Genomic DNA, 15,798 nt, shown 5'->3' on the forward strand with positions numbered 1-15,798 from the left:
ATGGCCAGCTATTACTGATCATTTTACCATACCACTGATTTCTAATTTGTATATGTTCATTTTTTGTTTTACTCTGATAATAATAATAGCTATGTTTTAAGACCTCTGTGTTTATTCCTATTATACATTACATTTTGCTCATCATTTCCAGATACCAGGAAAAAGTAATATGTGCAAGATAGTTCTCAAAGCCGACCATCTCTAGCTTGATTTATATATTTGCTTAGGTAGAAAAACATTTGCGCTCATAATATAAATGCGTGTAGCATACCAAAGCCTTTTGTCCAATCCAGGGTTTCCCATTGAACAGCTTCTTCAGGGAGCGTCTAGGACCCCCTTAGGTGTAGTTTTATCAGCTGGTGTTGCCATGGGTAGCCAATATCAGTTCAACAGTGCTGCATGGCCTAATATTTCATTTAGAATAAGAATCTAGTTGTAACACTCACGTTTCAAAAGACAGGAACACCGGCAGATGTTTATCCGCTGGACCTGTTTGGCAGATGACTCGGACCGTACCAGGGAGCGGAGTCTAAGGTGCCGCTGGTTTTCACCAGAGCCCGCTGTAAAGTGGGATGGACTTGCTGCGGCAGGCGGCACCCAGGTCGCTACCCCTGGCACGGCTCGACCACACAGGCGGCTGAGGAGATGCGAGGCACAGGAGGGATAAGGCAGCTCGTAGTCAGGATAGCGGAAGGTCAAGGCAGGCGGCAGAGTATCGTAGTCAGGACGTAGCAGGAGGTCAGTAGGCAGGCGGCAGGTCAGGTCACAGAGCAAAGGATCAGATACACGGCAAGGCAACTCTCAGGTATGCTTTATCTCAGGCAAAAGGCAAAAAAGTTCAGTCAGGGAACTGTGGGTGGAGGAGGAATTTATCAATGAGCCACAGGTGTACTACACTAATGGGTGCACTGGCCCTTTAAATCTTAAAGCTCCGGTGCACGTGCTCCCTAGGGGACGGGGACATGCGCGCCGGAGCAGAGAGGCAGAGGCGGGGGCAGGAGAAGCACCTGGTGAGTGACAGATTGGGATTCGCATGCGGGCGCGTCCCGCGATGCGAATCCCAGCCCCGCTGGTAGCAGCAGGCAATGCGACCATGTACTCACAGCCAGCATGTGCGGCCGGAGCGCATAACTAGTTACTTTTTACAGTTTTTCTCCAGTTTGTATGTTTCAGCACAGATGTCCTGTGGTGGTCCACGGTTCACATAGAGCAGTGGTTCTCTACCTTTTTAGCGACTGTACCCCCAGAGGGTGAAAGTATGTCTGAGGGTACCCCTTGCGTGTAAGTTCACATGGAACTTACGCGCAAGGGATACCCGCGCTCAAAATGAGTCTTAAAGTACATAATTTCATAATGGCATGTTCTTACCTTTCTAAAACAATACTAATGCGATACTTAATTCCCTTTTGCCATTATCCCCCCCTCCCTCCATCTTTATCCCCTTGTGCCATTGTTCTCTTTTCGGATCCCCCTGGGCTAATATATGAGATACATACAATAACACCCTACTATACTGCGCTGGTACACTTAGTTTAACATGCTTACCAGGCCTGTGTCTATCCTGTTCGGCAGGAGTTAGAAAGCCGCACTGACGGGTGACGTCCTTCTACGCTGTGCCGGCACCTCCGCGCAACGTCGGGGACGTCACACGTCAGGCCTGGCAGCCACTGCAACTCATGTCAGCATCCAATCCCCGCCAATGCATGGCCGGTATTTGTCAGCGAATTGCCGTACCCCCGCATAACCCTTGGCATACCCCTGCACTTTTACAACTGAGCTTCTATATGCTTCTGTTCATAAAAGCAGGTACCATACAGCAATGCTCCTATATACAATCGAGCAACAACCCTGACTCCATTTGTTTAGTTTCAACTGAATGTGCATTCTGTTCTGTCCTTTTCAAGTAAATAAGGGGTGCAGAAGATGGTTCAGATAGGGAAGGCAGCCTTGCTAGAGTTTGGCTTGAGGAATTTTGTATATCTTTAGTATGAATCCATGAAATCAATCTTAGATCATAAGCCAGTGAACATGTCAGTTTTTTTTTGTTTTTTTTATAAAACAAGTTCCTTTGTAGTATAGGGCATATGAAATGCTTGTCTCTATTTATGAATAGTTCAGATAACAAATGAAGACTTTGGTTCTGCTCCATGTCTCCTGTGCTCTGGACATCTTCTTCCCAGCTTCGATTACTGTACAGCAGGTAACTAGGTAATGATTGCACATGATTTACATGATTAGGGATTATTATTGGAAATGTGTACCAGGAGAAAAGCCATTTATTTTATTATGACAGGTCAGAAACATCCAGACACAGCTGTGCTCAACGTGTTTTCCAACTATGACTACAACCGGTCAGTTCTTACCATCGTCTCTACAAGTGAATGGATAGGTAAGAAAAATGTTCATAAACTTTTTAAAAAGAGTTTATGTAATAAATACAAAACTAATGAAACTCTTTCCAAGTCTTATGGAATATAGGTGTTAAATAACCATTGGTTCACCATGTCAGAGCCCTTTAAATTAAAGTGTGTGTGTGTAAGGCTCTGTTTACATCATGTTTATTGCTTCTGTTTAACATATATGCTGGGGAAAGCTCTAGCATATATGTTAAATGGGTGCCATATACTGATAATCTACTCTGCTAATCCACCTCTTTTTTGCAGTATACTTACATATACTGACCAGACAACAAATTGACACTCTTATAATCCTAGAGACAAAGAAGCTGAACACAGTGTCGCTCCCCCTGCCCACCCTCCACTGATTGACAGCTGTCTACCTATATACAGTATGGGCAGAAAGCTGTCAATCAGTGACCATTAGGTAGAAGAGCAGCACCAAATGGATAGTGAGGACTATCGAGCTTGTGCTCATAATAGTGAGGACTACTTCTCTGTACACTGTGTCCTCAATATCAGCAAAAATATTGTAGTAACAGCTGCATTAAAGGGGTACTCCGCTGCAAGACATCTTATCCCCTATCCAAAGGATAGGGGATAAGATGTCTGATCGCAGGGGTCCTTCTGCTGAGGCCCCCGCAATCTCCCGCAGCTTCCAACGTTCTAAACAAACGCCGGGTTCCTGCGGCAGTGATCCTGACATCACGGCCACGCCCCTTGTGATGTCAAACCACTTCCCCTCCATTCATGTCTATGGGAGGGAGTGTCTGCAGTTCTTACTAGCATATACAGTTTCCTGAAAATTGACTACATAGTCTTTATAAAACATTTTCTTCTATTTAGCTGATACTCAATAAGTCATGTTCTGCTCTCTCAGTGATACTAATACTCACACTGCTCTCAGATGCACCAAATTTATCAAACAAATTACAAAAAATGTTGGCATTCGAAGTCAACAAATATCTGGACTACACCTATAGAATTTTACAGGATTTAAAAAACACAAATGAAATATATATATATATATATATATATATATATATATATATACACAAATTACTTGTAGATCACAGGGCCCTTGTATACCTATTTAGTAAAATGCGGTAAACTATGATAATAAAAACAACATAAAAAATTCACCACTCATAATATAGAATATGCAGCAACTGGTAATAACTTCTAGTTTAGTCAACATAAATAGAAGTCCACTAAAATTGGTGTTCAGATATAGATATAGTGGTAATATTAATCTCCCATAGTAGCCGTAGGGTATAATAAACTGATGTCCATTGAATAAAAATAAACTAATGTCCATTGGATAAAGAAACAGTCAATTATGCCAGAGAGTCAATTATGCCGGACATCAATTTATTCTGAATTTATCATTCTTTTCAAACGTATGGCTTTTATATGACAATTTTTTTTTTTACTTACTTTTGCTTACATGCGACCTATTTATCAAATAGTCGCACGACCTTGATACATAAATTGCACATAAGCAAAACTCGGGAAACCCGCTTACAAAAGCATTTTTTTTTTAAAGTTTAAAATGTTTTCCCTTATGTTAATATGTTTATCTACCCTTTATTACCAGTAGCGTTGCTAGAGAGTGACAGGGAGGGGCGTACCGCATCGGGTGACACCCTGACTGGCCTGCCTGGCACTAAATAGCTGCACTCCAACTATCCCGCAACAACCCATCCACTCTCCTCAGAAATTAAAAAATATTAGTAACATACTATACCTCACCATGAATATCCGTACACTGGAGGCTTTTATGTTTAATTTTGAGCCCGCATTTTGTGACGGTGGGCGGAGTCTTGCGTCGCTGAGGCCGGAGTTTACGTCAGGAAGGAAGACAGCGCAGCACCAACAGGCACATAAACAATAGGGAAGCCACAAAAAGAAAAAACGGCTTGGTACGTTACCCACCCCAAAATGTACATGAAACTGTATTACCGTATATACTCGAGTATAAGCCGACCCGAATATAAGCCGAGGCCCCTAATTTCACCCCAAAATCCCAGGAAAAGTTATTGACTCGAGTATAAGCCTAGGGTGGGAAATACATCATCTCCCCTGTCATCATCCAGACCCCCGTCATTAACACCCTCATCATCATCACCCTGTCACCATCCCCCCTTCATCATCACTGCCTGTCATCATCCCCCCTTCATCATCACTGCCTGTCATCATCCCCTTGTCATCATCCCCTTGTCATCATCCCACACCCCCCTTCATCATCCCCTTGTCATCATCCCACACCCCCCTTCATCATCCCCTTGTCATCATCCCACACCCCACCTTCATCATCCCCTTGTCATTATCCCACACCCCCCCTTCATCATCCCCCTGTCATAATCCCACACCCCCCTTCATCATCCCCTTGTCATCATCACCACATGTCATCAGTCCCCCCCACCCCCCACCTTCATCATCACCGCTTGTCAATGTCTGATACAGTGGTCTTCAACCTGCAGACCTCCAGATGTTTCAAAACTACAACTCCCAGCAAGCTTGGGCAGCCATTGGCTGTCCGGGCTTGCTGGGAGTTGTAGTTTTGAAACCTCTGGAGGTCCGAAGGTTGAAGACCACTGCAGCCTTCGATATCATCCAGCCCCTCTCTCACCCCCTTTAGTTTTGTACTCACCTCCGCTCGGCGGGATGTTAGGGTGCGCTGGTCCAGTGCAGCAGGACTGTCCGGTGGGGAGGTCGTCCGGTGGGATAGTGGTTCCGAGCTGCCATCTTCACCGGGGGGCCTCTTCTCCGCGCTTCGCGCCCGGAATAGAGGCGTTGCCTTCACGACGACACAGAGGGACGATGGTAATGAACGTCCCTCTGTGTCGTCGTCAAGGCAACGTGACTATTCCGGGGCCGGGCCCGAAGCACGGAGAAGAGGCCTCCCGGTGAAGATGGCAGCCCGGAACCACTGTCCCACCGGACGACCTCCCCATCGGACAGTCGTGCAGCACCGGACCAGCGCACCCTAACGTCCCGCCGAGCGGAGGTGAGTACACAATTAAAGGGGGTGAGAGGTGGGGGGGGGGGCTGGATGATGTCAAAGGCCGCAGTGGTCTTCTACCTGCGGACCTCCAGAGATTTCAAAACTACAACTCCCAGCAAGCCCGGACAGCTGATGGCTGCCCGGGCTTGCTGGGAGTTGTAGTTTTGAAACATCTGGAGGTCCGCAGGTTGAAGACCACTGAGGGCGGAGAGTTCACTCGAGTATAAGCCGAAGGGGGTGTTTTCAGCACGAAAAATCGTGCTGAAAAACTCGGCTTATACTCGAGTATATACGGTACTATGGATGTTTCTTTTTTTTTAAGGAAACCTTTTTGTGCCACATATGGGTTATTTAAGTAGTCTGTAAAAATTCTTACACAATTATTTTGTGCCAAAATTTAGTTGCTACGCCAGCATGTCCTAAAATTAACAACGTGTGCAGTGTGTATTTTCAACCTTAAAATTAATAGTAATTAGTTATATAATAATTTTTTTCCATAATTAAAGGGGTTATCCAGCATAAGGTGATTTTAGTACGTACCTGGCAGACAGTAATGGACATGCTTAGGAAGGATCTGCGCTTGTCTTGGGCTAAATGGCTATGCTGTGCGATTACCATAACACTGGGGCTAGCTTTCTGTGAACTTGTATTTCCTGTTTTCAGTTTTCGTGTTTGCCTATGCCTTCCATGATACCATTTTCCTCCCTCCCACACATCAGCCACCCCACCCATTGAAACATAAATGAGCTGCCGACCTGTGGTTTTCAATCAGTGCCTCCAGCTGTTGCATTACTTGCAGATTGATCCCTCCACCCATTGAAGCAGACAGGCTCCCTGTTATCAGCTGACTAGTGAGTCAGGTCTCGACCGCATTGCAAGCTGGGAAAAATCTGAGACAACAGTCATTTTGTATGCTGTTAAAAATAAATATTGGGATGAAAATCACATAAGAATTGTGAGAAAACCGTCACACACAGGTACAGACATTATATTATGAACTACACTAACTTTACAGCCCCTGTAGCATAGTCAAATAAAAAAAATTCCTGGAATACCCTTTTAACATTAATGTAGCAGCTTTGTTTCATGATGCAGATGCACAAGAACAGTTGTTAAAGTGGGTGTTCATTTCCTTTTCTGCGGACGTATTCACTTTCTGTAAGCCTGGTTGGACCTGGAATACATATGCGACTTTTAAATGGAGATGCGACTATTTTTCTTCATAAATAGCGACTATCGCATTTGATAAATACATGACCACTGCAAAATAATAAAAAAAAAATATGTGAGCAGATTTCAGAAATGTGCTTTGGAATAAGCAAAAATCAAAAAGTCGCAGCATGTATAGAAAAGTCGCATGCAGCTTGATAAATTTCCTTCCATATCTATTTCTGAACAGCTATTTTAGTTGACTTCCATTTATGTGGACTAAACTAGAGGTTATTACCAGTTGCTGCATATTCTATATTATGAGTGGTGATTTTTTTATTTTTTATTCTTATTATTATCATATTTTACTGTTCACAATGGTGCTGTCACCTACTGGTGATTGGTTTATATACAGTGGGGATCAAAAGTTTGGGCACCCCTGGTAAAAATTTGTATTAATATGCATAAAGAAGCCAAGGAAAGATGGAAAAATCTCCAAAATGCATCACATTACACATTAGACATTCTTATAATATGTCAACAAAAGATAGATTTTATATCCATCATTTACACTTTCAAAATAACAGAAAACCAAAAAATGACATCTGCAAAAGTTTGGGCACCCTGCAGAGTTAATATCTTGTACTGCCCCCTTTGGCAAGTATCACAGCTTGTAAACGCTTTTTGTAGCCAGCCAAGAGTCTTTCAATTCTTGTTTGAGGTATATTTGCCCATTCTTCCTTACAAAAGTCTTCCAGTTCTTTGAGATTTCTGGGCTTTCTGTCACCCACTGCTCTTTTAAGGTCTATCCATAGATTTTCAATTATGTTGAGGTCAGGAGATTGTGAAGGCCATGGCAAAACCTGCAGTTTACGCCTCTTGATGTAATCCCCCGTGGATTTCGAGTTGCGTTTAGGATCATTATCCATTTGTAGAAGCCATCCTCTCTTTAACTTCAGCTTTTTCACAGATGGCATCAAGTTAGCATCCAAAATTTGCTGACATTTTATTGAATCCATTTTTCCTTCTACTCGTGATATGCTCCCTGTGCCACTGGCTGCAATACAACCCCAAAGCATGATTGATCCACCCCCATGCTTAACAGTTGGACAGAGTTTCTTTTCATTAAATTATGTTCCCCTTCTTCTCCAAACGTACCTTTGCTCATTCCATCCAAAAAGTTCAATTTTAACCTCGGTCCACAGAACTTGTTTCCAAAATGCATCAGGCTTGTCTATATGTTCATTTGCAATGTTCAAACGCTGATTTTTGTGGTGAGAATGTAGAAGAGGTTTTCTTCTGATGACTCTTCCATGAAGACCATATTTGTACAAGTTTCTCTTTATAGTGGAATAGTGTACCACAACTCCAGTGTCTGCCAGATCTTTCTGGAGTAATTGTGCAGTCAAACGTGGGTTTTGAATTTTTTTTCTCCCAATCATGCGAGCTGTTCTGTCTGCTATTTTTCTTGGTCTTCCAGATCTTGCTTTAACTTCCACTGTTCCTGATGACTGCCATTTCTTAATTACATTCCGAACAGAGGATATTGACATCTGAAAATGTTTTACTATCTTCTCATAGCCTTCTCCAGCTTTGTGAGCATCAACTATTTTCAGTTTCAGATTTCTAGACAGCTGCTTAGAAGAACCCATGGTGCTGATTGTTGGGGCAAGGTCAGATGAGTCTGGGCATTTAAAACCTTTGAAATTGACATCACCTGGTCTTCCCAGATGATGATTGAGAACAATCCATGACACTGGCAGGTCTCAGCTTTTCAAAGGGGGGCAGTGCATGCTATAAATTCTGCAGGGTGCCCAAACTTTTGCAGATGCCATTTTTTTGTTTTCTGTTATTTTGAAAGTGTAAATGATGGAAATAAAATCTAACTTTTGTTGACATTATAAGAATGTCTAATCTATCTTTTGATGCCTTTTAGAGATTTTTCCATTTTTCCTAGGCTTCTTTATGCACATTAATACAAATTTTTACCTGGAGTGCCCAAACTTTTGATCCCCACTGTATATTGCTGTGAAATTGTGTAGGTGTAGTCCAAACATTTGTTGACATCAAGCGCCAACATTTTTAGTAATTTATTCTGACTCTATTTACACCTTGGGTATAGGTGTTGGGTTGGCTAGCCCAGTCGGGGTTAGTTAATTGTGGGGAATGAGTCCCCAAGTGTCTTCCAGATTTATCATACAGCCTGATACACTGTGATAAATCTGGCACATTTGAAGTCTGTTTGTCTAAGGCTGCTATTTATGAATTAGACATTTTTAGTAAATCCGGGGCCAATGCTTGCAAACAAAATTGTGTGACCTAGATTGGCATCTTTATTATTATAATATTGGTTCACATTATGTCATTATTTGTATCTCCTTTTGTCTCATTGTGTATGCTTTTTATTGTTTATCATTAATTGGTCATTTTGTATGTCTATGGATATGTTCACGCCTTCAGGTTTTTAATTGCAGTTATTGAATATAAAGCCATGGATGGACTTGAAAAGAGAATTCTCAGTTTTTCCTTTATAGTTGTCCTTCATTTATGATCTGTTCCTGGCTTTGTAGTCAAAAGTTGCAATTAAAAACCTGAATGTGCGAACACGCCCTCATTCTTCCTTATTGTAAAATGCTGCAGAACATGTTAATTTTATAAATCAAGGTCATAATACAAATAAATGTCATTACTATGAACAGAGGTAGCAGAGTAGAGATGATTTAACCCTTTAGGTCTGCACTGTCTGTCTTCTGGAGTAAGGGTTGTCGTAAAACACTGCAATTATCTTAAAGAAAAAAATGTGTTATGACTGTGACAAATTGCGCATTGTCCCTTTCTTGTCCCCAACCGACGGGGCTGGGATTCGCATCGCGGGACGCGCCTGCATGCAAATCCCAGCCTGTCACTCACCACTGTCCTCTGCTGCTTCCTCTCAGCTCCAGCGCGCGTGCCTCCGCCTCCTAGGGTGCGCACACCGGAGCTCTAAGATTTGAAGGGCCAGTGTTCCTGTAATTTCCCGTTGCACCTGTCACACTGTTATAAGTTTCTGAACCTCCAACTTGCCCCTGCCAGATCTTTGTTGTCCTAGTGCCTTAGAGAAATCGTTCCTGGGAGTTGTCTTGCCATTTTCTGACCTCATTGTTCCGTGACCTGACCTTGCTGCTTTGCCGCCTGCCTACTGACCTCCTGCTACGTTCCTGACTACGCTCCTGTGCCGCCTGCCCTGGCCTCCTGCTATCCTGACCTCGAGTTGCCGTATCTTACCTGTGCGTTGAACCTCCTCAGCCGCCTGTGTTACATAGTTACATAGTTACATAGTTACATAGTTAGTACGGTCGAAAAAAGACATATGTCCATCAAGTTCAACCAGGGAATTAAGGGGTAGGGGTGTGGCGCGATATTGGGGAAGGGATGAGATTTTATATTTCTTCATAAGCATTAATCTTATTTTGTTCCAGGAATGTATCTAATCCTGTTTTAAAGCTGTTAATTGTTCCTGCTGTGACCAGTTCCTGAGGTAGACCGTTCCATAAATTCACAGTCCTCACGGTAAAGAAGGCGTGTCGCCCCTTGAGACTAAACTTTTTTTTCTCCAGACGGAGGGAGTGCCCCCTCGTCCTTTGGGGGGGTTTAACCTGGAACAGTTTTTCTCCATATTTTTTGTATGGGCCATTAATATACTTATATACGTTTATCATATCCCCCCTTAAACGTCTCTTCTCAAGACTAAACAATTGTAACTCCTTTAATCGCTCCTCATAGCTAAGATGTTCCATGCCCCATATTAGTTTAGTCGCGCGTCTCTGCACCCTTTCCAACTCCGCAGTGTCCCTTTTATGGACAGGTGACCAAAACTGAACAGCATATTCCAGGTGAGGCCATACCAATGCTTTATAAAGGGGGAGTATTATGTCCCTGTCCCTTGAGTCCATGCCTCTTTTGATACATGACAATATCCTGCCGGCTTTGGAAGCAGCAGCCTGACATTGCATGCTATTCTGTAGTCTGTGATCTACAAGTACACCCAGATCCTTCTCTACCAGTGACTCTGCCAGTTTAATCCCCCCTAAGACATACGATGCATGCAGGTTATTAGTACCCAGATGCATAACTTTACATTTATCCACATTGAACCTCATTTGCCAAGTGGATGCCCAGACACTTAGTCTATCCAAGTCATCTTGTAACTTATGCACATCCTCTATAGACTGTACCGTGCTACAAAGCTTGGTGTCATCTGCAAAGATAGAAACAGAGCTGTTAATACCATCCTCTATATCATTGATAAATAAATTAAACAACAGCGGTCCCAGTACTGAACCTTGGGGTACACCACTAATAACCGGGGACCAATCAGAGTACGAATCATTGACCACCACTCTCTGGGTACGATCCATGAGCCAGTGTTCAATCCAGTTACAAACTAAAATTTCCAAACCCAAAGACCTTAACTTACCTGTCAGACGTCTATGAGGGACAGTATCAAATGCTTTAGCAAAATCCAGAAACACTATATCCACAGCCATTCCTCTGTCAAGGCTTCTACTCACCTCTTCATAAAAGCAAATTAGATTGGTTTGACAACTTCTATCCTTAGTAAACCCATGCTGGCTATCACTTATAATACAATTATCCCCTATGTATTCCTGTATGTAATCCCTTATAAGTCCTTCAAACAATTTACCCACAATGCACGTTAAACTTACCGGTCTATAGTTTCCTGGGGAAGACCTAGAGCCCTTTTTGAAGATTGGCACCACATTCGCCTTGCGCCAGTCCCTTGGCACAATACCAGACACCAGAGAATCTCTAAATATCATGAACAGGGGTACAGATATTACTGAACTTACCTCTCTAAGAACTCTTGGGTGTAGTCCATCCGGTCCTGGGGATTTGCTTACATTTATATCACTTAACTTACCTTGTACCAACTCTACATTAAGCCAGTTCAGTACATTACATGATGTGTTACCAGCACTGACCTGGCCAATGTCAGCTCCTTCTTCCATAGTGTATACAGAACTAAAGAACCCATTCAGTAGCTCCGCCTTCTCTTGATCGCCTGTGACAACCTCCCCATTATCATTATTAAGGGGTCCTACATGCTCTGTCCTTGGTTTTTTTGCATTTATATATCTAAAAAAATATTTAGGATTAGTTTTGCTTTCTTTGGCCACCTGTCTCTCATTTTGAATTTTTGCTGTTTTTATTACATTTTTACAGATTTTATTAAGCTCCTTGTACTGTTTAAATGTTATCGCTGACCCATCAGATTTGTATTTTTTGAAGGCAATTTTTTTGCTGTTTATTGCTCTTTTAACATCATGTGTCAGCCATGTAGGATTTAGTTTCAATCGTTTATATTTGTTCCCCTTTGGTATATATTTAGCTGTATAGTTATTTAGAGTTGATTTAAAGATGTCCCATTTACCTTCTGTATCAGTATTTGAGAACACCTCCCCCCAGTCTATGTCCTGTAGTGCAGCCCTCAGCCCAGGGAAATTTGCCTTTTTAAAGTTATATGTTTTTGCCTTCCCCGCCTGTCTTTGTTTTCTACATTTTAAGTCAAAAGTAACTATATTGTGGTCGCTATTACCAAGGTTTTCCCGCACAGTTACATTACCAACCAGCTCTGCGTTGTTGGAAATGATCAGATCCAACAAGGCATCACTTCTTGTTGGGTCCTCCACAAACTGGCCCATAAAATTATCCTGCAATAAATTTAGGAATTGTCGCCCCTTTGTAGTTTTAGCCAACCCCGGACCCCAATCTATATCTGGATAGTTAAAATCTCCCATTATTACCACTGTACCTGCCCGGGCGGCCCTCTCTATTTGTTTATGAAGCCGAACTTCTATCTCTTCAGTGATATTAGGGGGTCTGTAGATTACCCCAAATATTATTTTTTCAGTATTTCCCTCCTTTTGTAATTCTACCCACAATGATTCCACATCCTCAGAATCATCACACACTATGGCATCGTTCACACTGACTTTCATACCACTTCTTACATACAGACAGACTCCACCACCTTTTCTGTTCATTCTATCCTTGCGAAACAATGTAAACCCCTGCAGATTGACAGCCCAGTCATGCGAGGAGTCCAGCCATGTCTCAGTGACCCCAACTATATCAATATGTTCCTCCAGTATCAAGGCCTCAAGCTCCCCCATTTTATTTGCTAGGCTTCTGGCATTTGTGAACATACACTTTACATTTCCATCCTTTATGTTATTGGGGTTAATGGGATTCAAGGGTGTAAGTTTTATTTTCCTATGAAGCCTATTCCTATTATAATACGTAAGTAGTAGGGCCTCACGTCTGCCTTAGCGACTACACCTTGCGGATCAAAAACTAAAGAAAAATATATATAAAGGTGCCGTAAAACTTAGCATTTAATTGTATAGCTAGATAAAATTCACCACAATATTAGTGCAATGTAATAATACTATCACCAAATAATAATAATAGATAATTAATGTATGTATCCTATTTATGATGATCGCCTGGTACGTTTAAGCGAACCATTCACAATACATATCTGATTACTTTACGTATGCGTAAAGATAACCCCAAGTATACCCGACGCGTTTCTGCCTGGTTAAGTTTACTCATTATCACATAGATAACCAGGCTTCCTCAGGGGTAACACAACACACAAAGGGTTAATTAAACACCCAAAAGGGTTAATAATCCTATATAGAGAATAATATGAATGGTCACAGCCTATGATGACCACATTTATTAAAGTGCAACACTGCAGCTCTAGACCGCTCCAGGTGGAGCAAACATTAGATTATATTAAAGGATTTGTTCATCCAATGCAAGACACCTCCCCTCTGGGTAACGATAAACCCACTCTGGAATGATACCAATGATAGTGCGGGGTTGTCTCAAAAATGCCTCCTATATGAATAATTCCAGGTCCACTGTACTGTAAATAGATGTACCAGATAGCCTGAAAAAAGAGATCAAATACAGATACTAAATATATATAATAAAAAAGAGAAGAGGGCTTACCCTATCTTCATCAAGACAGTTAATGATGGTTGTACTCACACTGAACTATAGGAGACCCGACCTGAGCTGCCTAGAAACAGACCAGGGTACATCTTAGTTAAGAAAAACATACATACACCGAGTCCTCATACATTTAGATAAGTAAGGCATCCCAAAGAGGACTTGTACTCACAGTGAAGAAAGGCGAACAATCGCGCACGTCCTGCAGTGGCAGGGGACCCGACCGTCTGCCGGGATACACGCGCCCTGTATGCGCGCCGGCGTCCTTTTGTAGACCAGCGCTTCCGGGACCCATCACATGAGCACCACCCATGTGACGCTGTACATGGGCGTGGCTCTGTTACCGGAGCGGAGAGGCTCCGGACATTGCCGATAACTGACGGGGAGCGCTGGTTACAACCATTATCAAATTACTAGAGGCTGGCTCATATGGGAAGAGTATGCAGGAACAACGTATAACTTAGAAAGGATATATATACCGGTAATTCATAACCCTGATTATAAAGGATTAGAACTGTACATAGCTAAAAGCATCTTTTAGTGTATATAATAGAGGTACTGTTCCAACCTATTATATACTTGAAGATACATAAGACTCCAAGAGGTCACCCTAATGCAATGGAAGATACGACAAGGATAAAAGGGGAATAATGGGAAATGGTGCTGAGGAAAAGATCAGGAGCTCATAACTGGCACCGCTATTGGGCATACAAAACGAAAAACTGTTGTAAGATTAAGAAGGAATTGAGAACAAGGGGGAGGGAATAAAAATATATTTATAATAATCCACTCTCTATTAGACCTGGCAAAAATACTCCATTTATCAATCTAGACAGGTTAGATACGTAGCTATATCAAACCATTAGCCAAGCGTAAATAGCTTGCATATGATATAAACACGCTAATATTCCTATATGCATACGGACCTCTGCCTGACATGAAAATAAGATAACGGGGGGGGGGGGGGGAAAGGAGGGGGAAAGATAGCTGGGCCCTATGGGTCTACCAAACCCTAAGAGTCCCTAGAAAGCATCCCTAAACCTGGACGGCATGGACGCCCTAATAAGGGCGGTACCGTGTTCTGGAACCTCCTATAGATACCTATTATGCCCTAGGTATGGGTGGTACTAGACATATCGGTCAGCTACAACCGTCCCTGTCTACCTATCATTCCACCCAATCAAGGGAAGAGGTCCGTAATGTCATAAAGTAAAATATCTAAAGAATAGAGGATGTGTTAAGTAAAGATATAGGTTATAAAAATGGAGCAAAAGACAACTGCTCATTCAATCCTCCTGGGGACATAGATTTGAACTTAAAGATCCACTTTGTTTCCCTTTGCAAGAGGACTTTGTCCAAATTCCCCCCTCTAGGTGATGGTTTAATTTGTTCCAGACCCACGAAGGATAAACATTTATAATCCCCTTGGTGTATTGTGTTGATATGGGTGGAAATTGGGGTGTCCCTCTTGTGCCGTATATCTCCCAAGTGTTCCAGGACCCTGCGTCTAAATTCCCGCAGGGTCTTGCCGACATATTTGGCCCCACATTGACAAAGGGCTACATACACTATTGCCTTAGTACTGCAGTTTATAAAGCTCCTGATCTCATGCCTCAAACCAGTATCACCATACAATACAACCTTAGTTTTTTGTATACTCGGGCAGGCTTTACAATGCCCACAGCGATAACACCCGGGAGAGGAGTATCTGTCTAGCCAGGTCTGGTTGGATTGTACTGGTAGATGGGAATGCACCAGATTGTCCCCTAGGCTTTTCCCTCTCCGGAAGGTTATCTCAGGGCGTTCACCCACTACCTCAGATAGATCTGGGTCTAACTGTAGGATGTTCCAGTACTGACCAATTACTTCTCTCACACGTTTGGATTGAACATCAAAGGTACCAATAATTCTGAGCGGTTGTTTAGTGTCAGTTTTTGCCCTCGGTACGAGCAATTGTGCTCTATCTTGTTCAAGGGCAAAACGATAAGCCGATCTTAAGGTATAGTCTGGATAACCTCTTGTCAAAAATCTGGTTCGGAGATCCTTTGCCTGTCTCTTAAATTCAGCCCTATCAGAGCAATTCCTCCTGAGACGGAGATACTGCCCCCTCGGTATCCCCCGTTTAAGGGGGACCGGGTGGCAGCTCTCCCATCTCAGGAGACAATTGGTTGCAGTGTCCTTCCTATATACCGATGTCTGCAGTCCACCAGCACTGTCTTTACAGAC

General features: G+C 42.6%; 1 protein-coding gene across 6 annotated transcripts in view; it reads left to right on the top strand.

Annotated features, from left to right (window-relative positions):
• Window positions 1–15,798, top strand: part of FTCDNL1 (formiminotransferase cyclodeaminase N-terminal like) — a 107,495-nt gene that overhangs the window by 48,080 nt on the left and 43,617 nt on the right. For 5 of the 6 annotated variants that reach the window (XM_056533587.1, XM_056533586.1, XM_056533585.1 and 2 more), the window contains one exon: window positions 2,294–2,389. The exons of the other annotated variant lie outside the window; for it this stretch is intronic. In XM_056533587.1, the coding sequence (XP_056389562.1) occupies window positions 2,294–2,389 (96 nt within the window). The remainder of the gene's footprint in view (window positions 1–2,293; window positions 2,390–15,798) is intronic. 6 annotated transcript variants of the gene reach the window in all.

Source organism: Hyla sarda, chromosome 8 (assembly GCF_029499605.1).
Source record: "Hyla sarda isolate aHylSar1 chromosome 8, aHylSar1.hap1, whole genome shotgun sequence".
In the NCBI taxonomy this organism is placed as follows: Eukaryota; Metazoa; Chordata; class Amphibia; order Anura; family Hylidae; genus Hyla; species Hyla sarda.